Raw genomic sequence first — 24,600 nt, 5'->3', positions numbered from 1 at the left:
GAGGATCCAAGAAGAGAGTTGAAAATACACCATTGGTATATTTTGAAGACACAGAAGGAGGACGTATAGCAGAAGCAGATGCCTACAAAGATATTGCCTGTGCTGTGATGATATGAAAAACAAAAAAACAAAAATTTTTGTAAATCACTGCCTATGTAAAATATTGTATTATTGCGCATTACTGAAAAAATGACACATTTTGTTAAAGCACACTGATTTTGTCTGGAACTTATCAGAACAATTTGCATTAAGTACCAATATAACAGGAAAATAATATTTTATACTATATAAAAAGAAATTGCTGATTGTTTAGCAAGTGGATTCTGATTGGTAGAGGCATTGTCATGGAGAATGTACTAGTTATATAACTGACAAGCTTGGTTTAAATCAGACAGGTAGTGTCTGATTGGTCAAGGCATAGTAGTGAGAGATGAACCAGAGAAAGGCTGCAACCTGGTTACTGAGTTGAAACATTCACAATGTGTGTATTGCCACTTTATATCTCCAAAGAAAAGGATTCTGGTACTAATATAGTAAGCTTCCAGTACACACACGTGCACCCCTTGACTGGCAAAACTAAATTAGTTTTCAACATTTTTTTTCACATTCAGAAATATTTAACAAATGATCTCGAAAGTTGGACACTGTTTTGTGCTTTGTAAGTAAAGGCTAGGTATTGTCAGTACCTTGCCTCCTGCAAACAGCCAAAGAGATATGCTGTTTGATTCAATTGCCAATCTTTGGGACATGCAGTCTAGATAACTAGCATCAGACTGGCATTGAAATTCATAAACCACATGACACATTTGGAGGGTAGAACATTTAAAAAGTTTGAGCAAGAGGGGAAGCTAGTAGTTTCATGCTACTACTACTCAAGATGAGTAGGGTGTTTCCCAGCAACAGGATGCTGCAATCAAGCTAAAAAGACCTTCGCTTATTATACAAATGATAAATGTGGATAAGGTGTTATCTTAGAATCAATCTTTGATGTCTATTGGAGGCCTAAGGAATAATGAAATCCCAGCCAAACTTTAGAGTAAAAACAAAACAAAAGCAGCAAGAGTCTTGCAATGAAACCAAAGTGTTGGAATTGCCAGAAAGATATAGTTGCAAGGCAGTTGTTTTTCACTCTACTTTGTCAGATCCAGGCCACAACAGCTGTTTCCAGTTTCAGAGTCAGAAATGTAGTTGTGGAGAAGTGGTGATATCCAGATGACATGTGGAAGGAAAGAAAAGAACAATGGTGCAGGTTGCAGTAAAGCGTCAGATTGCTGCAATGCATCAGGTTGAGATCATGGTAGACCTAATGCTAGTGCAGGAATTTGGAAATTCTCAAGTATGCATGTGATAGATATGGAAACAGAAGTTGATGTTACTATCAGAAAGATGAAGGGTTTTACTCAATCAGAGAGCATGATGAACTATATGTGAAATATGGGAGTACAGGACTTAAGATAACATTTCAGTACCCATAGTTGAAGGTAAAGTTGTAAATTCACAACTTATATTCAGCAGTCTTACAGCTTCAGATAAGTTTATTATCTTAGAAGGAGTTTACAAAATTTGAAACATCCCTTTGCAAAACTGATGTGAATTTGACTATTCCAATAATTGTTTTTCAGTGTTAAGTAAGCTAGTATTGGAGTGGAATATCATGATGAGGAGAAAGTGAGGAGTGCAGATACTGGAGATCAGAGCTGAAAATGTGTTGCTGGAAAAGCGCAGCAGGTCAGGCAGCATCCAAGGAGCAGGTGAATCGACGTTTTCTGAATTTCTGAAGAAGGACTCATGCCCGAAACGTCGATTCTCTTGCTCCTTGGATGCTGCCTGACCTGCTGCGCTTTTCCAGCAACACATTTTCAGCGTGGAATACCATGATACCTATTAACTACCTTTGGTAAACTGGGAAGGAACATAGTTACACTGATGGAAGCTGGAAGTGTTTGAAATATTTTGAATTAAGAATGGAATCAAACATACTCTATTATTATCATATCACCCAGCATTGAATGTTCTGCAGAAAAAGAAGTGTATAGAATTTGAAGAGATCTTTGCAGAGTATTTGCTTGGTGACAAGCCAGACAGAAAATTTCATATTTCTCTTTGACACAGGCTCGACAGTTTTCTGTTCTCTCAGGATATCCCCATAGTTTGGGCTGCTCACCTGAATAGTTATTGTTTAAACATACTCAGTACAAGATTTAATTTGTTTAAACCTGACAAAGTGAGACCAGGTGAAACCTTCTAATATTCAAATTCCTTCCACAAACTAAAGTGAAATGAAGAAAGGGAAAATAAAATAAAACCTTGAATACTAGCCAGTGTTCTAAAATCCAGAAACACAGCAATGTGGATTAGGGCCTTTGATTAAGCCACTCTATGTAGCTGTCTCAACCATTATGAAGATTTGGTCATCAGAACTGATGTTCAGATTTACCCAGAGATACTCAGACAGAATGAGAAAATATTCAGATAGCTTAACTGAAAGAATTTAAGAAGGAAGAAGAAATAAGTTGTTTCCTTCATTAGTTTTTGACAAATTATGATTTTTTTTGTTCAACACGTATTGATGTTAAGGTAAACAAATGTTTGCATGTAAATCACTTTGGTCATCTTGATCACATGTGCTATGGTTGTGATTACATTAAAAAGAAATGTGCAACTTAATCTGTTAAGAGTCAGCTTTTTTTGATGTTAGTTTAGTGATTGTATTTTGGATATTATATACATGGACTACTTTACATTTTAATGCGTAGGGAGGGAGAGTGGCACTTTGCAAAATCTGGCTATTTTGTTCTATTTCCCTCTCTATTCACAAGGTATAAATCAATTATGGCTTTCTTCGTCTCACTTGGTGTAATACACAATTCCTAAAAGAATTTGTCTATTCTCAGTTCTAAGATACTTCAGATAAAATAAATATATTTCATGTTTCAACTCAGCATAATACTTTGTGATGGTAGTACTACTTTTAAGTGATCTTTACTAATCCTGGCACCCAACAAATGACTTTGTTCAGTCAAACAACATCTTATTAGGCTTCAGCATAATTCTAAGCCTAATTAATTAACAAGTATCTGGAGCTGTTCAAAGGTAATCTCAAAAGTTTTGTGCTTTTATATCCACAAAAGGTACTCAATAAAGCAGAGGTTTTATTATTATGAAGTTTCTGTCTTTGCTGAGCACCAAAGCAAGAAAATGGAAATATTTAGTGCAGATGTGCAACTTACAGAATTGAAATGAATCACGCAGAAACATTGAAATTAACCAGCACGAAGGAAGCTATCATCCTATGACAGCTCTTCGCTGAAGCAATCAAAATCAAAACCTCTTGTTCTATCCTGTTCTTTCTCTTTAGTCTTTTATCTTTCCCTGCTTAATAACGTTCTTAAAATCTCTACTTCAACCACTCTTCGTGGCACTCCATGTTCTAACACCCCACTCATCAAAGATACTTTTCCTGGTATCCTTAATCTTAGAATCTATGAAACAAACCTGATTATTATATTCCATCAATAACCAATATTTCCTTGATTCATAATTGGTTGATGACATCAATATTACTGAATATTTCATGCAAAATGTTTTGCATTTACTATATTAAGTTTGTAATTTAATTGCCGAATAGCAATGAAATATCTTGCAAGCAATTGAAGAGCAAAAATATTTTTTATTTTGTTGCAGCCATTAAAATGCACTGTTTTTGTTAAAAGAACTGAAGAAGTAAGGAGATCTACAAAGGTACCAGCAAACAAAAAGCAATCAAGGCATTGTAGCAGATTTCTGAACCTCTTGATAATATACTCTGCTGCTCAGAATGAATAATCAGGAACCCTTACATTCATTAAGATTTCTGTGGCCACATTTGAGATAAGAACACTGAAATTTTAACTACATTTTTAAAATCTCAAACTATTGTATAATCATGAAAAAGGTTTTTTGCATTCATTCACTGCTCATGGATGGATGTTGTTGGCTAGGTCAATTTTTAATGCTCATGCCTAACTGTCCTGGACCTGGCTTCTTGAACTGCTGCAAGCCATGTATATTTGCAAGGCTTTTAGAGATGGATTCTCAAGATTTTAGTAGTGAGGGTGTGGTAATATAGTTCCAAATCAGAATGGTGTGTAGCTTAAAGTGGGACTTGCAGGTGATTGTGTTCTCATGTATCTGCTGATCTTGGTCTTCTTGGTGGTAGAAGTTTGTGGGTTTGGAAGGTACTGTGTAGGGAGCCTTGGTGAATTCTTGCCGTGCATCTCATAGATGCATCTCATCTCATAAATTGATCATGGCAGTGAATGTTGAAATGTTTCTGTTGATCCTATTTTGCACTATGAGAATTATTCTTTTAATTAACTGTGCAATTATATACTTAAGATACAGTATTAAAATGAGTTGGAGTATTTTTCTCTTTCTAGATACTCTATTGATCAACAAAAGAATGTCTATTATTACTGATTAGTAATGTGCAGTTGATTGCAATGTTTTAAGAAAATAATTTGACTCTTCGATCTCCATTGAAGATTGAAGTGGGCTTGGGTTTTGTGATTTCAGAACTTTTACTGTTGATTTAAAATGAGTTATGAATCTTTCTTCATCTAATAATCTTCAGCATCACCAGTACAAATTGCTGAAAGAGCTGCCTCATAGTGTCCCGATGCATATTGCTGCAAGAGATCAAATCAAAAGCCATCATAAATCTTAAATATGCAAACTATAGTTATGTTACATTAATATGTAAATTCTTATATATGTGAACATGTAAATTTCAGCAGCTCATTTTAAAGGTTCAAATTTTTTTGCATCTGCAAAATATGGAGGTAATGAGTGTCAAGCAGAAACAATTTATCCCATTAACCCTTTGTAAATTTCCTTTTAACCTTTTGTATCTTTATTTTAAATCATTTAAGTTGATATGTTGAATGTGGCTATAAAATCAGAAGTAAAATTAAGTTTTGCTTTTATTAATCATCTTTTTTGTAAAAAGCAACCCTTCCAGTTGTTAGTAAAATTGAAATTAGTTCAGTGCCTGCTGACTTTAACCTTGTTTGTCTGATGAAAACCATGCTGGAGGCAGGTAGATGCCTTGTAGTTGTTCCCTGCACAAATTTTAATGGAGGTTCTAATCTTAATCTGGTCTTTTCAGTAGCCGATACCTCCTTAAAATATTGTTCATCAGGTCCTCAGAATACCACAGGGGCCTTCTCTAACATTTTAATTGGAGGCCTGATTAGAATACTCTTGGGGCTTCTTTTCTGGATCAACCTAGCTGAAAAATAACCTGGGGCCAGAAAAGTTCCAGAAAGATAAATCTTTCCTTTTCTTGGTGAGGCTGAAAGGAACAAGAGACTTCCTTTAGATTTTAGAGAGAAAGTTTAAGCCTAATTTTTACTGAATTTTCTGAGTAAGATCATCCATTTCAGTACAGATTGTTGAGCAGCTAGGACCTTCTTGGTCTGACCCACATAATGTGATGTATATATCCACTACTTCAGATTTGCCTCAGAGATAAGTGACTGAATCAGAAGTTCGTGGGTCTAAGCAATCCTCCACTGACTTCAGTGCATTATCTAAATTGACACTTCAGTGCAGTATTGAAGGAATGCTGCACTGTCTGAGATGTTTTCTTTCTCTGGAGATTTTAAACTGAGGCCATTTTTGCTTGATTTGATGGACTCAAAAGATTCTAAGGTTATCCTTCTATTAATTAATATAAACATTAATTCCTTAAAGAACATTATCCAAAGCTTATCTTGGTTACTTATCACTCTTGCATGTAGGTCTATACAGTGGACAAATTGGGTTGATATTGTTGTCTATATAACAATAGGTTCGGTATCTCAAAAGTAAATCATTCACTATGATGTACTTTTAAGCTACAAGATACCTACAAGATTTTTTTTGCCCTAATGTAAAGCTATTTTAGAGATATGCAAAGGAAAGTATTGTGATTTCAAAATAAGATCTATAGAAAAATTTCTGATTCTATTTGTAACCTATTATTACTACTCAAATTCTAACAGGGTTAATTTGCCAGATTCATGATTAACAATACAGCAGTCAGATTGTTAGGTAATTACTTGGTTCCAATGTGTATGGATATTACATAAAAGGTGAATATGCCATACCCTGATATCATGGTGTAGAGAATTTCCATATTGCTCCTTGTAACTTCTTTTGATATTCATCAGATCCAGTTCACTTCTTGAAATTAAGATTCTTATAACTGTTTTGTTATGAAAGCCGAAGTCCTAAGTAAAATGATGATAGTCTGGGTTATGTTATGGACTTCTGCAAAAATTTATCACAGGACTGGTACTGTTTTGGCGCTTATATATAGTAAAACCTTTAATTATTTGAAAATAGTCAATCTGAATTTTGGAATGTAGTATTCAAAATGACATAAATAATATATAGGATGATTTGTGCTTTTAGCAGGCATCAGCATTCACGAAGCAAACTTGTTGTCATCTGGTAGCACATAACCTATTGGGAGCACTCCAATATATCTCAGTTTTGGAATATAGCAGGAGTATCTTGGGGTTGTGGTATTGGGAGTCTCACCTGGTAGCTGAAGGGCTGGCAACTTGCAATATCTCTTTTTGGGAAGGTGTACTGAACAACAAACCAATCACGAAAGTGAAACCACTATTCGGCTTGACCCTGGAATCAAGATCCAAAGGGCATAAAGCTTGCTAATGAGAGCTGCTTGCTGTTCAGAGCTCAAAAAATCCCAAGGAGATCATGGCTGCTGTTGGAAGGAGAACCTCTGAGGCCCCATGATTATGGAGGACAGAGGCCACAGTTAAGTACTGGGGTTTGGCAGGGGTTGGTGGTTGGATTTCATCGGGTGGGGTTCATTGGGAAAGGTGGCATGTGGATCAGAAGAAGAAGTTGGCTTTCAATATCCAGTCCTTTGGACAGACGCTGATTGTTTTGATCAAGAGACTCGAAGGTCACCAGAGTCCACAAGGTTGTAACAGGATTAATACTAGTGGTGGGGACATGGACTCCTTAACTGACCACTTAAAGACCTCAGTTGTTAGTAGTATGGGAAGGTTGACTATGGACCTTCCTATCCAATACTTAATTCTGGCCAACATTGGAAGGTGTCTTATCATTCCTCCTATGTCATTTTCAGATATGTAACCAACTCACCTAATTACCTCCTCTTCCTGGCTCTATAGAAGTTATTCTGGCAGTTATATAGTTAACTTAGTGTTGCAATGTATGGAACATGCTACAGGGCTCCCGTAACAGATAATGGTAGTGCATTGTGATAAGTTAGTTAAATCACTGGGAGATGAGCTAATGCTGAAGATGATGGTGTTGTAATGTGAGGGAACCGGTGTGGCAGATGATAAATAGGTTGGAAAGGCAAAGCAAGCCAGTATGAGAGGGCATGCTAATGCTATCAGATGAGGGCGGAAGAATAATTGTATAAATTGCAGGAGAACAAGGAGATTGTGGGGAGTCAGGAAGACATTTTGTTGACTCCCACAGCTTTGATTTTGCAAGATTAAAGTTTAATTTCATGAAGGATTTTCTGCGTCTCCTGGTAATTTCTTTTGTAGAATATGGAGTGATTCTTCCATAACTTCTCCAGGCTCACCACCACTAAAAACAGAATACTCTGCCATAGACTGACTTCCCTTCTTAATGTGGCATTGTTAGTACAGGTACACAATCCTTTTTCTGAAATCCTTGAAGTCAGTTGTTTTCCAGATTTTGGAATTTTTCAGATTTCAGAATAAATGACATTTTCACAGTGAACAGTAGACCCACGTGTGACTAGTACGAACGCTGAGACACAGGTTCACACCTGCCAGTACTGTGTCGAGTGGGTGTGGAGTTGGGTCACCTGTTTGCTCTCCAAACAACCTTGTTATGCAGAAGAAACGTCACAAACAAACTTCAGATTTCGGAGCTTTTCGGATTTTGGAATTTTGGATAAAGGATTGTGTACCTGTATTAGATTCTGCTGTCATTGCATAATTCTGAAGTATATGCCACAATTAAAAATAAATCATCCATCACTTGAGATGGATGGATATAATCATTTTAATACATTTTATGATATTTACATATATGATTGAAATCCGGCGATTGAAAAAGTTATAGTAAATTTCAGATTTGTTCTCTTCTGATTGGGACAATGGAAATAAAAATCTAGAAATGTAAAATGTCCTATAATTTTCTTATCACTCCTTTTACATAATTGCGGAGATAGTAATCTTGCCTCTGACTCTGTCACCATTGCCACCATATAAATCCCCAAGACCTGATCAGGTGTACCCTAGAACTCTGTGGGAAGCTAGGGAAGTGATTGCTGGGCCTCTTACTGAGATATTTGTATCATCGATAGTCACAGGTGAGGTGCTGGAAGACTGGAGGTTGGCTAATGTGGTGCCACTGTTTAAGAAAAGTGGTAAGGACAAGCCAGGGAACTATAGACCAGTGATCCTGACGTCGGTGGTAGGCAAGTTAGTTGTTGGAGGGAATCCTGAGGGATAGGATGTACATGCATTTGGAAAAGCAAGAACTGATTAGGGATAGTCAACATGGCTGTGTGTGTGGGAAATCATGTCTCACAAACTTGATTGAGTTTTTTGAAGATAGGGTGGCATGGTGGCTCAGTGGTTAGCACTGCTGCCTCACAGCGCCGGGGACCCAGGTTCGATTCCAGCCTTAGGCGACTGTCTGCGTGGAGTTTGCACATTCTCCCAGAGTCTGCGTGGGTTTCCTCCCAGTGCTCCGGTTTCCTCCCAATATCCAAAGATGTGCAGGTTACATGAATTGGCCATTCTAAATTGCCCATAGAGTTAGATGCATTAGTCAGAGGGAAATGGCTCTGGGTGGGTTACTCTTCAGAGGGTCAGTGTGTATTTGTTGGGCCGAAGTGCCTGTTTCCACATTATAGGGAATCTAATCTAATCTAAAGTAATAAAGAGGAATGATGAGGGCAGAGTGGTAGACGTGATCTATATGGACTTCAGTAAGGCATTCGACAAGGTTCCTCATGGAAGACTGGTTAGCAAGGTTAGATCTCATGGAATACAGGGAGAATTAGCCATTTGAATACAGAACTGGCTCAAAGGTAGAAGACAGATGGTTGGAGGGTTGTTTTTCAGACTGGAGGCCTGTGACCAGTGGAGTGCCACAGGGTCCACTACTTTTCATCATTTATATAAATGATTTGGATGTGAGCATTAGAGGTATAGTTAGTAAGTTTGCAGATGACACCAAAATTGGAGGTGTAGTGGACAGCGAAGAAGGTTACCTCAGATTAGAACAGGATGTTGATCAGATGGGCCAATGGGCTGAGAAGTGGCAGATGGAATTTAATTTAAATAAAGGTGAGGTGCTGCATTTTGAGAAAGCAAATCTTAACAGGACTTATACAGTTAATGGTATGGTCGTGGGAATGTTGCTGATCAAAGAGACCTTGGAGTGCAGATTCATAGTTCCTTGAAAGTGGAATCTCCGGTAGAAAGGACAGTAAAGAAGGTATATGGAATCCTTTCCTTAATTGGTCAGAGTATTGAGTCCAGGAGTTGGGAGGTCATGTTGCGGCTTTACAGGACATTGGTTAGGCCACTGTTGGAATATTGCATATAATTCTGATCTCCTTCCTTAAGGAAAGATGTTGTGAAACTTGAAAGGGTTAAGAAAATATTTACAAGGATGTCGCCAGGGTTGCAGGGATTGAGCTATAGGGAGAGGTTGAATAGGCTAGGGCTGTTTTCTCTGGAGCGTCCGTGGCTGAGGGATGACCTTATAGAGGTTTGTAAAATCATGAGGGGTATGGATAGGATAAATAGACCAAGTCTTTTCCCTGGGTCGAAGGAGGCCAGAACTAGACGGCATTGCTTTAGGGTGAGAGGGGAAAGATATAAAAGAGACCTCAGGGGCAACATTTTCATGCAGAGGGTGGTACATGTATGGAACGAGCTGCGAGAGGAAGTGGTGAAGGCTAGACCAATTGCAACATTTAAAAGGCATCTGGATGGGTATATAAATAGGGAGGGTTTGGAGGGATATGGGCTGGGTGGTGTCAGGTGGGACTAAATTGGGTTGGGATATCTTGTCGGCATGGACAAGTTGGACCGAAGGGTCTTTTTCCATTCTGTACATCTCTATGAGTCTATATGCTAAGAAGTGAATAGCAAACGGCTTTACTAAATATAACATAGGAACATGAGTGGGCTATTCAGCCTCACCATTCAGTATGATTTAAGCTAGTCAAACACTTCAATATCTTTTACCTACCTAGTCACTATATTCTTGTATGCCCTTGGTAATCAGAAATCTATCAGACTTTCAAAAGGTTCAAACTTTCCAAACCTTATGAATAAAAATTGTTACTCCTCATGTTTGACTTAAATGGCATCCCCTTAAAATTGTGCCTCCTGTTTCTAGACTTACCAACAAAGGGAAACAAATATCTTACCTGCATCTCACCTGTCTATCCCATCAAGTATTTTGTAAGTTGCAATGCAATCAACTCTCATGCTACAAAACCCTAAACAACACAGGTCCAGTTTTCTCTGTCTTTTCATAAGACAATCCCACCAACCTGCGAACAAATCTAGTGAACTGCATCACATTGCCTCTGAGACCAAACCTGCACATCGTACACCAGATGTGGTCTAACCAAATGCCTATACAATTGAAACAAGGCATCACCACCCTTGTACTCAAATCCTCTGCAATAAAGACAATATAAAATTGGCCTTCCTAATAGCTTGTGGTATCTGCAGGTTATCATTTAATGACTTATTGATGAGGGGACCTAGTTTCCTTTGTAAATCTCTTCTTTCTAACCGCTAACCTTTTAATAAATTCTCTGCACATCTGTTTCTCCTACCAACATAATAACCTCATATTTTCCACATTATATTCCATCAGCCATATTCTTGCCCAGTCATAAGCTTGTCCAAATTCTCTTGAAGACACTTGACATCTTGCTCACAACACACATTCCTGCTTAGCTTTCTATCATTTGTAAAATTGGAAATAATACTTTTGTCCCCACATCCAAATTATTGATATATTTTGTGAACTGCTGGGCCCAAGTACTGATCCCTGTGGTATCCTACTAGTCATAGCCTGCCAACATGAAAATGACATTATTTATTTTTGTTTTCGAAGTGTTAGCCAATCATTACTCCATGTCAGTACATTACCACCAATTAAATGTGCTTTAATCATTCTAATCTGCTTCCTGTGAGGCACTTTATTAAACACATTCTAAAAATCTCTTTATAGACCTGCTTTATCAACTTTATTAATCTTCAAAGAAAATTCCAACAAGCTTGTAAAGCACGTGCAAATCCATGCTGACTATGGCCAGTCAGATCACTATCAATGGGTTTACCTGATTTATCTCATTCATTATAATAGATTCCATAATTTTGTCAACTATTGATGTAAGGCTAATAGGTCTGCAGTTCCCTGTTTGCTCTCTTGCTTCCTTCTTAAGTGGTGGGGTGAAGTTTACTACATTCCAATCTTCAAGAATCATTCCAAAATTTATAATTTTGGAATATAATCACCAGTGTATTAACTATCTCTAAAGCCACCTCCTTCAGTACTGTAGAATGCAGACCATCACGTGGGTGGATTTCCTCCAATTTTCTTCTCGGCAGCACAGGCTTCTGAGGTTTTTGTGTGTCAATGACCTTTTGAAACAGAAGTCAATTCTGCAGTCAGCGTGCCAACACTGACTACTATACAAGCAACCTTGGAACCTTGGAGTGGCTTGGAGGGAACACTGATCCTGGAAATTTATCAATATTCAGTCTCATTAATTTCTCCAGAATGTCATTCTTATTATGCTAATTTTCTTCACCTTTTTATTCTCTCAAAGCACTTAGATCTCTAGTTATGGGAGATTTCTGCTATTTTCTTCAGTAAAACAGACACAAAGTAATTATTTAGCTTCTCTCTGTTTCTCTATTCCTCATTTTGCCTCTAATGGACCCACATTTTTTTAAGGCAAAGGTTTCCTTTTTATGTGCCTATAGAAGCTTTTACAGTCTGTTTTATGTATTTTGTGAGATTACATTATACTTTATTCAACCATTTCATATCAGTTTCTTGGTCCATTTTTCTTGTATTGCATAATCCTTCCAATCCTCAGAGTTACTGCTATTTCTGGCAATTCTACAGGCCTTTTTGTCTTAGTCTTATGCAGTATTTGTCTCTCATGGTTGACTGATTTTTTTGAGTTTTTGCAGTTTGAAGAAATGTATAGTTGCTATAAGTCATGTCTTTTTTAAAAAAATGTCAATTGCCTAAGTACAGTCATGCCTTTTATTGTATTTTTCCCAATCTACCTCAGTCAATTTGTGCCTTATGCCTTCATAATTTCCCTTCTTCATACTTAACACCATTCCTTCAGAATGAACTACCCCACTTTTAAATGTATTGTAAAGTTCTATCATATTGTGGTTACTAATTTCTTTTGCAACACCACTAATACCATGCAACACACTACCACTAATATTTGCTGGCCTATAAATAACTCCAATCAATGTCGTCTGCCCCTTGCTGTTTCTTAGTTTCACTGAAATAGATTACATGCATTGTTCTTCTGATCTGAGATCCTCCTTTATGAATGTGCATATCCTGTATCTTATTATCAGTGCATCGCCGCCTTCCTGTGTCTTGTCTGCCCTTCCTAATTGCCAAATATCGTTGAATATTCAGTACCCAGCCCTGATCACAATGCAGCTATGTTTTTGTAATGGCATTTGTAGAGGGGATGTTAAGGAAGGTTATCTTACTTGAGACATAGCTCCTTTGCAGATGCTCAGTGGCTAGACATACTGCGGAGAGGGAAAGCCACGGAAAATCAGAAAGAAAGCACAGGGGAAAGCCCACTGCAAGAAACCAGCCAGACTTCCTGTAAAAGCATACATTCACAGTATGTAAAATTGTATCTTAGATCAGAGGACTTACATGTATATGGAAGCAATGAGCACTCAAACTTCTCCAATGGCAAGTCCATAAGGAGGAAGGATATGGGCAATGACTTTGAGGAGCTCACTGGAAGGAATTCAGCCCAGCCAGTTTTATTGACATGTGAATGGCAGGACAGAGACTATTCACAGTTACAGTAGAAACACAGAAAATTAAGCATCGACCATAACAATCTATAGAAGAGGACAAAGAGGGGGCAAGATGAATTCTTCCTGGGGAATGTAGTGGGCCCACAGCAGGATGCACAAAATGTGCCTGTCCTCCAAGGTACAAAAGCTCAATAAAAGGTCAATCAACCATGGCTAACAAAGAAAGCTCAGGACTCTACGATTAAAAGAAAACAGGCCTCGAAAGTTGCCAGAAATAGCAGAAATTCAGAGATTTAGGAGAATTATGTAATACAACAAAACAGGACCAAGAAATTGATATGAAATGGGTGAATAAAATATAAATGCAATCTAACAAAAAAAACATAAAACAAGTTTACATGTTGGAAATTCTTGGCATCTTGTTTCTTTCCAGTGGGAGGGAGAATGGGAAGTTGAAACTTACAATCCTAGGGCTGAAGAATCAAGAAGGCAGTTCACCACAACGTTCTCCTAGACAATTACGGATAGCCAGCAAAACCACGTCCCATGAACAAATGTGCAAGCATGCCTACATTTCATAATCCTAATGGATGCCTTTCCTCTCCCATAGGGTTTTCATGTACGTGAAAGGATAGGTATTTCCTCCAAAGGTGACCTGGGACCAGATTCAAAGTGGTATCTCAGCTCTCCAGAGCTGCGCAGTGGATAACTAAAAGAACTGTTGTGGTTCTGTTTGCCGAGCTGGGAATTTGTGTTGCATGGCGCATAGGCGGTTGGCACAGGATTCCCATTTCCTGGCTTGTCTTAGCGTCTCTCGCCCGTAGGTGTTCAACGTTTGTGAGAAGATTTGTAGCTCGGGTGCTTGTTGTTGTGGTTCTGTTCGCCAAGCTGGGAATTTGTGTTGCAGACGTTTCGTCCGCTGTCTAGGTGACATCCTCAGTGATTGGGAGCCTCCTGTGAAGCGCTTCTGTGATCTTTCCTCCGGCTCGGCGGAGGAAATTCCCAGCTCGGCGAACAGAACCACAACAACGAGCACCCGAGCTACAAATCTTTTCACAAACTTTGAACTAAAAGAACTGCACTGAGAACAGACCTGCTTTTACCTGGTATAATTTCCACATTCCAGGTTGTACACTCCATGGACTCCAAAATCAGGCTTGAATAAGGCAGCTGCTTATTTAAGCAGCCAGCTGCCTCCATTATCTGTGCTTGTACTAACTTCAGATTGCTCCTAAACCCATCTCTATTGAAATGAGAGCCGCTGAGTTTGAAGTGAATTAAGGATTACTGACTTCTTCCAGCATTTCCATCACAGTGAATATTTGGACCCCAAGTCTATTCCAATATATTATAACACATCTTGCGGAGCAACCTGGTAAATTTGGAAAGCACATTTGAATTTTCACTTATACGTGTCTACGGTTTATTCCAAAATTGTTGTCTAATTTACTCCATCACAATGGTAATCTCTATTAGCCTTACTTATACTCTCAAAGCAAAATCCAGCCCTGGTAGTCTTGTCTTCACCAAGGTCTTCAAACACTGCAAATCTCATTTCTGATATTTTCAAACCTGTCTTTATGTTTGTTAATTTAATACAAACATGCTCTGTCATCAGTATCTATAATAGAATTATCAAATGATACAGTTGAAAAAGTGCCCTTTAGGGACATCCAGTTTGTAACAGGTCATTCAAATAATATTCCAGTTTGGCTGACTCAATAGACAATAGGTGCAGGAGTAGGCCATTCTGCCCTTCAAGCCAGCACCACCATTCATTATGATCATGGCTGATCATTCTCAATCAGTATCCTGTCCCTGCCTTATCCCCAAAACCTTTGATTCCACTATCCTTAAGAGCTCTATCCAACTCTTTCTTGAAAGTATCCAGAGACTTGGCCTCCACAGCCTTCTGGGGCAGAGCATTCCATACACCCACCACTCTCTAGGTGAAGACGTTTCTCCTCAACTCTGTTCTAAGTGGCCTACCCCTTATTTTTATACTGTGTCCTCTGGTTCGGGACTCACCCATCACGGAAACATGCTTCCTGCCTCCAGAGTGTCCAATCCTTTAATAATCTTATACGTCTCAATCAGATCCCCCCTCAGCCTTCTAAACTCAAGCATATACAAGTCCAGTCGTTCCAATCTTTCAGCGTAAGATAGTCCTGCCATTCCGGGAATTGACCTCGTGAACCTATGCTGCACTCCCTCAATAGCCAGAATGTCTTTCCTCAAATTTGGAGACCAAAACTGTGCACAATATTCCAGGTGCAGTTTCACCAGGGCCCTGTACAGTTGCAGAAAGACCTCTTTACTTCTATACTCAATTCCTCTTGTTATGAAAGCCAGCATGCTATTAGCTTTCTTCACTGCCTGCTGTACCTGCATGCTTGCTTTCATTGACTGATGTACAAGAACACCTAGATCTCATTGTACTACCCCTTTACCTAACTCCCCAGTTCTTTCGCCATATCTCTGCAATAATTTCTCTTTCAAATACTAAGTGAATCCCCTTTTGAATCTACTATTGATTCTGTATCCACCAACATAGCAGTTACTGCATTTCTAATTCTAAATCTCATCGCATAATGAAAGTTTCCTCACGACTTACTTTAAACTAGTGCCCTCTGGTTACAAATCCTCAGTAGAAACATTTTTTAAATCAATCATTCTATCTAAGTAGAGTCATAGAGATATATAGCATGGAAACAGATCCTTTGGTCCAACTCATCCAGGCTGACCAGATATTTTAAATAAATCTAGTCCCATTTGCCAGTATTTGGTCCATATCCCGTTAAATACCCTTCCTATTCATATATCCATCCGGATGCCTTTTAAATATTGTAATTGTACCCACCTCCAACAGTTCTGCTAGCAGCTTGTTCCATACATGCACCTCCCTGTGTGAAAAGGTTGCCATTTAGGTCCCTTTTAATCCTTCCCATCTCACCTTAAACCTTTGCCCTGTAGTTCCGGACACCCGCGCCCCAGGAAAAGAATGTGTGTATTTATCCTATCCATGCCCCTCATGATTTTATAAGCCTCTATAAGGCCATTCCTCAGACTCCGATGGAAAATATCCTTGCAAATCTTTTCTGAACTCTTTCAAATTTCACAACATCTGTCCTATAGCAGGAAGACCAGAATTGCATGCAGTATTCCAAATGTAGCCTAACCAATGTCCTGTACAGCTGCAAAATGACCTCCTAACTCCTGTACTCGATGAACTGACCAATAAAGGCAAGCATACTAAATGCCATCTTCTCTATCCTGACTACCTGCGATTCTACTTTCAAGGAACTATAAGCCTACACTCCAAGGTCGCTTTGTTCAGCAACATTCCCCAGGACCTTATCATTACATGTATAAATCCTGCCTTGATTTACCTTTCCAAAATGCAGCATCTCACATTTACCTAAATTAAATTCCAACAGCAACTCTTCGACACATTAGGATCTTGATCAGATGGGCCATTGTACATCGTATTAACCTTCTTAACTTTCAACTACACCTCCAATTTTGGTCTCATCTGCAAACTTACTCATCATACCCCCTAAATATTTATGATTTTAAAATACCCATCTATCAAATCTCCTCTCATCTTTCTCTGTTCAAAGTACCACAACATCAGCTTATCCACATAATTACATAATCCAACACAAATTTGAGTAATCATCTTCTGAGCACTCTCTAAATATTTCACATATTTTGTAAAGTTTGATGCAACGGAATTCGACAGAATGCACCAGCTTGTTGGAACTAGTGTTTTAGGTCTTGGTTTTTGTACTCTGCAGGTAGATCTTGGGTCGTAACCTGCATAGCAACGTTATGAGGGCAGATCCCTCACTTTCCTGTGTCTCTAACTATCGAGTCCAGGATCCCATATACTTTGTTAACTGGTTTGTTACGATTTCCTGCTAACTTCATGGTATCTCTCTCTGTTCTTGCACTTCCTTGAAATCTATACTATTTAACTTGCATTGTCTCTCCTCATTCACACTACCAAAATGTGTCACCTTACACTGTTCTACATTGAATTTCATAAGATGTATTCTGATTTGATATCAGTAGGGGTCACTAGTGCCTGCAGAATGTTTGCATTCAGTTTTACTGTAAAATACAGGGGGAGAAAAGTCAGAAAATTCCTTTTGGTCCGAAACGGTAATCAGTCTGCATTTCAAAGGTTTAATTTTACATGAAATTATTTATAGCAAAATAATAATTCATCATTCAATTCTTATAGTGATATCTTTTTTGATTTAGTTTCTATGTATGGATCTATTCCCAGCGGAAATGCTGGTGTTACTGGAAATACTTTGATATATCAAGTAAAAGTCACTGCTGAATTGCAGCCAAATCAATTCTATGTTTAAAAATACTTTCGATATCCTCAAAATGCAGTTTAGAAAGATGTGCATTACTTACATATATTGCACTGTTGAGCTTGTATGCGAAATAGGAAGCTTTGTCCCTAACACAAAGAACTTGGAGAAATCAAACAAAAGGATTACAGATTAAAACAAATTTTTACACATTACAACAAAAAAAGAGAAATTTCTATTTCAATATTGTTGAAAAGAGCCTTGTTGCAGAATCATTTTTTGTCTTCCACTTACCAAGTGCAAGTAGAACTTTAAAATTGCAATGTTAATTTAGCAAATTAACAAATATAATTTACTTACTAATTGCAATGAGTAATTGCTGAAAGTGTCCATCATAGCAGTCTCTGATTACATCCACAATATCTTGGCCAGATACAAGTTGGAATTGTTGAAAAGCTACAAGAAAGATTACTGAAAATTGAGAAGCTTTTCAGCAATGTTTTATTAATCTACCCGCAGTGGTCTCCTAAGGTCAGAATGCCAGAACTTACATTAAAACTATTACCTAGAACACAGTGACAAATAATTGAGCACAATTCCAGTGCCTGATAGCTAATAAAGTAAAACTATCAAGGATGAGGTCAGCATTACCATTAACTGAAATAATTGAAGAGGAAACATAGCACTCACATATTAAAGTTTTAAGGAATGTACTTTGATGTTAGATTCTTATGTAAATCTTTCCTAGATAATATCTGCCTATCTTTAAAATCTGTTACCCTCTGACTGCGCTCAATTTTCTACAGCACAAATTACACAGTGTAAATAGAAAAATAAATCAGTAGCTTTGTATTTATTTAAGATCTTATTGAACACATTCACACATCGTGATATAATAAAACAACAAAAGTAACATTTCGTGTCAGCTGTTAGATTCTGCCTATATTTTACTCTGGATAGAGAGTAGTAGCTCATTCGTGATATTTATTTACTGTCATATTCACTAAATGTGCCTAAACTTAACTAAATTCGTAATTACGTCATCCCTAGATTTTGCCTAACAGTATATCTAACAGTATTTCAGTACATTTAATTATACATTGTAGTTATTCTACAGTATTTGTTATAAAATAAATTTTGTTGATATATTTTCAGAAACTGTAGTCTGCAACTAAGGTGTTCAAGTGGGATTTCGCCCCATCTATTTATCCTCTGCTTCACCTGACCCCACACACCAAGAAAGAAGCAATTTAAGTAAAATCACTTATGCTACTGGAATTAGTTGGATTTCAGAACAATACTTGCAGACACGGTCCTGAGGGTATTCCTGCTTCTCTTGGGTATGAAAAGGACACATTTCCACTTACTGTGGAGCATCCTTTTATCCTCCCTAATACTGCTGACCTGTTTCAGCTTGCAGGAAGGCAACTTCCTTGTTCAAGCCTGAGCATTGGGATCAAATTGCATTAATTTTATGAGATTGATGCCTACTCCAAATCACAGTCACTAAATTGCAATGAGTAGTTAAAATGGAGGCCAGCAAGGATGGGTCAAGAAGTCAAAATGTTCTATTTTTAAGTATACACCTGATATCAATCAGTTTGACTTTGAGTAGCATTCGAACAACAATGATGATGGTCCTCAGAACTATTTCGCAAATGTAGAACTACAATCATAATTGTCCTTCTGTTGCAACATTCTCATTTTCCCATGAGAAATAATGCTAGCCATGATTATTTTGTTCAAAGAATTAATTGCAAAACTAGTTCCAACTAGTTTAATTTGATAAATATGTAAATGATCTTGAGTGTTGTGGGCAGAATCCTTATCATTATATTTGCCATAATGGGATCTTCAAGGATCCATTGAAGCTTTTCTAGTTGAGAACTAATAGAAGCTATTATTCTGGGCCTTCCATGGCTGCACATTTTTTTTTCAGTAGAATCTTGGTTTCATGGCGTAATGGATACAACTTGAAGACAAGATTGATGGCTCCATTTCAGATTTCCAAACTATAGCAAGTTGGTGAAACCATTCCGTGTGTCATTCTAACCGTTCTGTGATTTCCAGAATTTGAAGGACAAAGCCATTTTCCAGAGATCTTGTGTGATAATCTTAAACATGCTTATCTGGCAGAAGCAAAACAGATGGTGAACAAAACCATTCACATCAGTTCAAAACTGCTGTTCTAAGCAGGCAGGGAGACTGCCCACCAGAAAGGCAGCATGGGCTTTCATCAAGTCTGCAGATCAGACTCTGACAATGTGGTGAGAGTGCAACTGCTTTAAACAATGGCCATGATCAAGGAGTCAGTTATGGTTTCCCCACCAATTCAACCTGACAGGAAAGGGTGAGTAGGAGTTAGAAGGGGAACAAAGAGGTCATTTATTTTACTTCCCTTGTAGGTTCTCCTGAAATCCTCTCCTGATTTATCAGAGTGCCAGGTGACCTTGGCAATTGTCTCTTGCTGTCAGCGAGTTGCTGCTACCAGGGAGGGATGAATGGAAAATGCATTGGGAAAGGCCTGAGAGTTAAAATTGTCCAAACCTCACGTACCTGAGGTCAGGGAAGGTTTTAAACCCATCCACTTTTTCCCCACCTTGGTTAAAGTTGGGTCGTTTGAGAGTACAGCTGGCAAGGATACTATCTTATCTTTCAACACTATAATCCCAACAACCTTGCTACATACCAAAGGACAGGAGTAAAATTTGACCTAGATAAGAACAATTCATCAGACAATTAAAGTGGCAATACAGATTTGCAAACTCCTATGAGGTTAAGACTGTGTAGTCTAAAAATATTTTGATACCTAATTAAGTTATTGACCTCAGTTAAACTATGGAAATGTAACATTGTTTTTGCAACTCGATTCATCTTAAAGTAAGAGTCATGCATTTTCATTGTGGAATAACAGCATTTAATTCATAAAGTATCTCAGCTTTTCCAGAAGGAAAACAAATAGGCTGAATCTTGGCAGAAATCGGCTGCTTCAATTTTGGTAATTTCATGGAGAATTTCTCTCTGTCATCCCTAGTAATTTTTCTCGAACTGCTCTCCCCAGCTTGCCTTAATAACTATGTACTCTGCCTAAATGGTGTCCCGCTCACTCTATCTTCCAGTCAGCAATGCTGGAAGTACTCTGCACTGCTGGGAACTCCATTCTTTAGGCTCAGCTGTACACCTGATCAAGCACTGCCAGCCAGGAGTTTGCCTTCATGATGCATGTAATGGGAGGGGAATAAAAGAGAAACCAAGGGTTCATATGCAGGACAGCTGCCATTTCATTTTAAATACAAGTTCCCATTTGAAAATATATTGATATTTAAAAACCAACCTACACTGGTTACCCATCCTTAGCATCATCCCATCTTAGAATCCTAACGGTGTGCTATTCTTTCCCTAATACCCAGTGTTGCCTAACATCTTTTTGGTGTTCAGTATAGGAGCATCACATAATGGAAAGATTTCAAATGGTTTAAAATGATAACTTCTATTAGCAATAATAAAGGCGAAGGTAAACAAGGAAAAGCTGCATTTGCTTCTGGGAATAGACAGGATCACTGGCCTTTTGGCCCTCAAAGGTTTACAGTTAGTGATTGATCGCTGCACCCAGCTCATATCTACTGGAACGAGGTAATAATTGAGTCCTGTCTGGCTTATTGTGCTTCCTCTTCCTCAATGTTCTTGTCTTCCTTCTTGGATGACTGCTGCTGGTCTCCCAGCTCTTCAGCATCCATCACATTCTGCTTTTCCTGCTCTAGTTGTGCCAAGCAAAACATGTTAGGATTATACAGCAAACAGTTAGCCAAGAGTTGTGGGATCCCAAAAAAGTCTGCCATAGATTCTTGGAAGTTGCCAGTTGCCAAATGGCTATTGAAATATGATGGCCACTCATTCCTTCAGGTCAGAGGTCCCCAACCAACAGTTGACGTAGTTCAGTGACAGTGTCTCAGAACCTCCACACCCTGTGGCAATGAGAATCTTGGTGAGTGGTGAGAGGCATATTTACACCCATTTTCACACCACCTAATTGAAATGCATTTTTCTACTCTTTTCCATGCCCGATAGAAATGAGACAGTGACAATTTCCAACATAAATTCAGAAGGGGAACCCGAAAACTCTAGCTCACTGCTTGCTTCTCTGGCCCACTGTCTTGGACTGTAGTACCCAGTAAATCAGGAGTGCTCCTCCCCTTCCCACCATGCACAGACATTGGCATCAGACACATACCAGCTGCATTCTATCATCATGACCCATATCTGACCAGTTCTCCACAACAATGCTATACTTTGGAGTGCACCAATATCTAGCATTGTAATGCTGCTGCTATGACACTTTAGGACAGCAACCACCTCATGAATTCAACCAGACAGCATCTCAGTGTTCCTTCCTCTTAGTGCTCACTCACTTTGTGCCTACTTGAGTGCTCAGAACATCTCTGTCTTCCTTTGTCTTGACTTTTTGTGTTTTTTATTCCCTCATTTAGAACTTAACAGCCTCACAGTCCTTCTGTCTTTCAGTGCAGACAGAAAGCCAGGCAGCTTGTCATGTTTGGAAGCAGTGATCAGTAATTAGGCTGGGCATAAAAACAGAAATTACTGTTGAAACTCAGGCAGGTCACTGATGAGAGGTAGCCTGAGTAGTTTGATTTTTGTAGCTGTCAGGCAGGTGATGATGTAAAATAGCAATGGTATGTGGATGTAAGATTCTATTTCTAATGAAATGTTACCCACACCACCTATGTGCTCTCAGAAGCTTTTCCTTTCCTTTATTGTTTCCCTCCCATTACTTTCATTGTAAAGGGCTACTTGTGGCTAGCAGTGATTGACCTGATGCACAACTGGGCTTTAATTACAGTGCCAGTGATACAAGTCTTGGAAGCTCCCAACAGTGTGGAGTACTTCTATTAATAGTGAGCATAAGACACAGTCCTATGGAGTCATGATGCACACATGATGAGGAGCACAGTGGCAAACTGAGTGCGGTAACTCACTGGAGCCCACAGAGCTCTTGCTGAACCTTCTCGAATTTGAAACAGCTTATTTTTATTGAAGTCCAGCCCAAAATATTTTCTAATTAAAAAACCTTCTTACAGAAACTTCCCAAATCATCAATCTGAAGGTTTCAGTTTTTAAGATAATTTAATTGGATGGTCATACTTCCAACAGATCCTGCTCATAGCTCCTGCTCATAGGAAAGATTCCAACATGACTGGAGCACCTAATCAGAGAACAGATACCCCTGAGCCAGCATTGGTAATGGACGTCACTGCTGCATGGCAGTTGTTATAAATTTGGGCCTCTGATATATATTGTATATACCTCTAACTCAGTTGGTTGTTCTCTACACAAGGCCACAATGAGACCTAATGATTTACTGTTTGAAAAAAAGTCATAATTCATGCTGTCATTCTGTGGACTTTACACACTTGATGCTTTTCTATTTATATATTAATTCTCAACAAGTTATGTTCAATAATATTAAATGAAAAAAAAGAGCTGAACAAGTGATATAATGATGATCTGTTCTCTTCTTTACTCAACTTTTAGTTGTATAATTCCCTAGCCAGAAGTGATTTTTCTGGTCTTTGAATAGAGCCACAGTGTTAAGTGATTCAAAGTTCTCCCCTAGCCTAATTTTCACCTTGATGATCATTCTCTTCCAGCTGTGCAACATGCTATTCCTCCTGCACCTTTAACATTTGTACCCTTCAATGAAAATGGAAGATTTTCTTCACCATTGGGGCCAGTGCCATTTTTTACATTGCTAACTTGGAATGTTGTCATAAGTTGCTGTTGTTCTCAGCACTCCAGAGATAATATTTATCTTTGTAGTCATTTTTTATCCGTTATTTTTGTTTTCTTTGCTTTTCTCCTCTGTCAGAAACCTTACAAATATTCTTAAGCCACAGCATGTTGTCAGTACTGCGGCCACAGCATTAAAGCAACACTCACAGTATCTTTTCAATTGCTTTAACTTGTCGTTGCAGATTCTCAAATTTGCATAAACTTTTAAATGACATCCTTGGAGCATTCTGACCTCTGAAAATTTGCAGTTGATTTATATCTGTTTATTTTGAAATTAGTATTTGTCTTGTTCCAGCCAGAGAGAAAATTGATCCTGTACTTTGCAAACGTTAATTTACATTATTAGATTGCAAATGTTTTTGTGAAATCACACTTTTTTTTTTACTTAGGATTGGGTGACATGAGGAAACTTGCACCCATAGTTGCCTTGAGCAGGTGATGATGAGAACTTTCTTCGAACTGCTGTAGTTTTTGTGATGATGTTTCTTTAACTGTAGTATCAGGAAATGAATTTCAGAATATAAACCCTATATTGTTGAAGAGGCAGTAATATGAATCCTAATCAGAAATGGTGTTGTTTAAGAGAAATCCCACAGTGTTGCTGCTGTTGCCCTTCTGGATGGATGAGGTTTCAAGGGAGAAAGGTATTGCAACCAATTCGATGAAGCTCTGCATTGCATCCAGTAGATATTAATAATGAAGCCACTGTAATAGTATTAGAGGAAGGAGATTTTTAATTCACAGACACTGATCAAACAAACTGCTCTGTCCTGAATGGCTTCTAGCTTATCATGTGCTGTAAAATGTTGGACTCCAGCATGTTGAAGGCACCATCAGTAAAACAATACCATGGTTCATAATTTGTCTCATGAGATTAGAAAATGACGATGCACTTGTCTAACATCAACCTTTCAAAAAATAGTCAAAATCATGAAATGAAGTAACTAAGGGGGTGAGGCACAGCTTGAAGAGATTGATGTTGATATCCTGTGGCAGGTAGGGCTGTGGCCCTGAAGAACCCAATGCAGGCCTCGAACAGATCTATTGCCCATAATGAATTTAATTCTTGGATATTTTTGAAAGGAAAATGTGGTGGAAAAATGCATTTAATCACATTGTCTTCTTAGAGTCAGAATTACTGTTTTTTAAAAATTATTAAAAATGAAATGCGATACAAGGACAATTTCTTCTTTACTTACTTCCAGTTCATTCAACTCAATGTAAACACCATCAGCAGTGCTTTGATGTCTGTGTGGTAGTCACTCAAAACAAGGATTATAGCTGCTCATGGCAAGATCCTGCATGTGAGTGTTCTAATATGGGGAAGCTGAATCTATAATGTAAAAGCAGCTGATCAGGAAATGCTCCTAATCTTACTACTTGCTATAGGTATA

The 24,600-nt window shown here is 38.3% G+C and overlaps 1 protein-coding gene across 2 annotated transcripts in view; it reads right to left on the bottom strand.

Moving 5' to 3' along the window:
- Positions 1-3,686: 3,686 nt before the first annotated feature.
- The window catches only part of LOC122555879 (annexin A10-like), an 84,088-nt gene continuing 63,174 nt past the window's right edge, over positions 3,687-24,600 (bottom strand). The window contains exons 9-12 of one of the 2 annotated variants that reach the window (XM_043702116.1): positions 17,759-17,869; positions 17,502-17,560; positions 6,129-6,251; positions 3,687-4,667 (exon numbers count right to left, since the gene is read on the bottom strand). In XM_043702116.1, coding sequence (XP_043558051.1) covers positions 4,599-4,667; positions 6,129-6,251; positions 17,502-17,560; positions 17,759-17,869 — 362 coding nt within the window. In that variant the 3' untranslated portion in view covers positions 3,687-4,598. The remainder of the gene's footprint in view (positions 4,668-6,128; positions 6,252-17,501; positions 17,561-17,758; positions 17,870-24,600) is intronic. The other variant, XM_043702124.1, reaches the window with a different exon arrangement.

The sequence above is a fragment of the Chiloscyllium plagiosum genome, chromosome 1, assembly GCF_004010195.1.
Source record: "Chiloscyllium plagiosum isolate BGI_BamShark_2017 chromosome 1, ASM401019v2, whole genome shotgun sequence".
NCBI classification, from domain to species: Eukaryota; Metazoa; Chordata; class Chondrichthyes; order Orectolobiformes; family Hemiscylliidae; genus Chiloscyllium; species Chiloscyllium plagiosum.
Note: the sequence above shows the minus strand (reverse complement) of the source record. Positions and strands in the feature narration are given on the sequence as shown.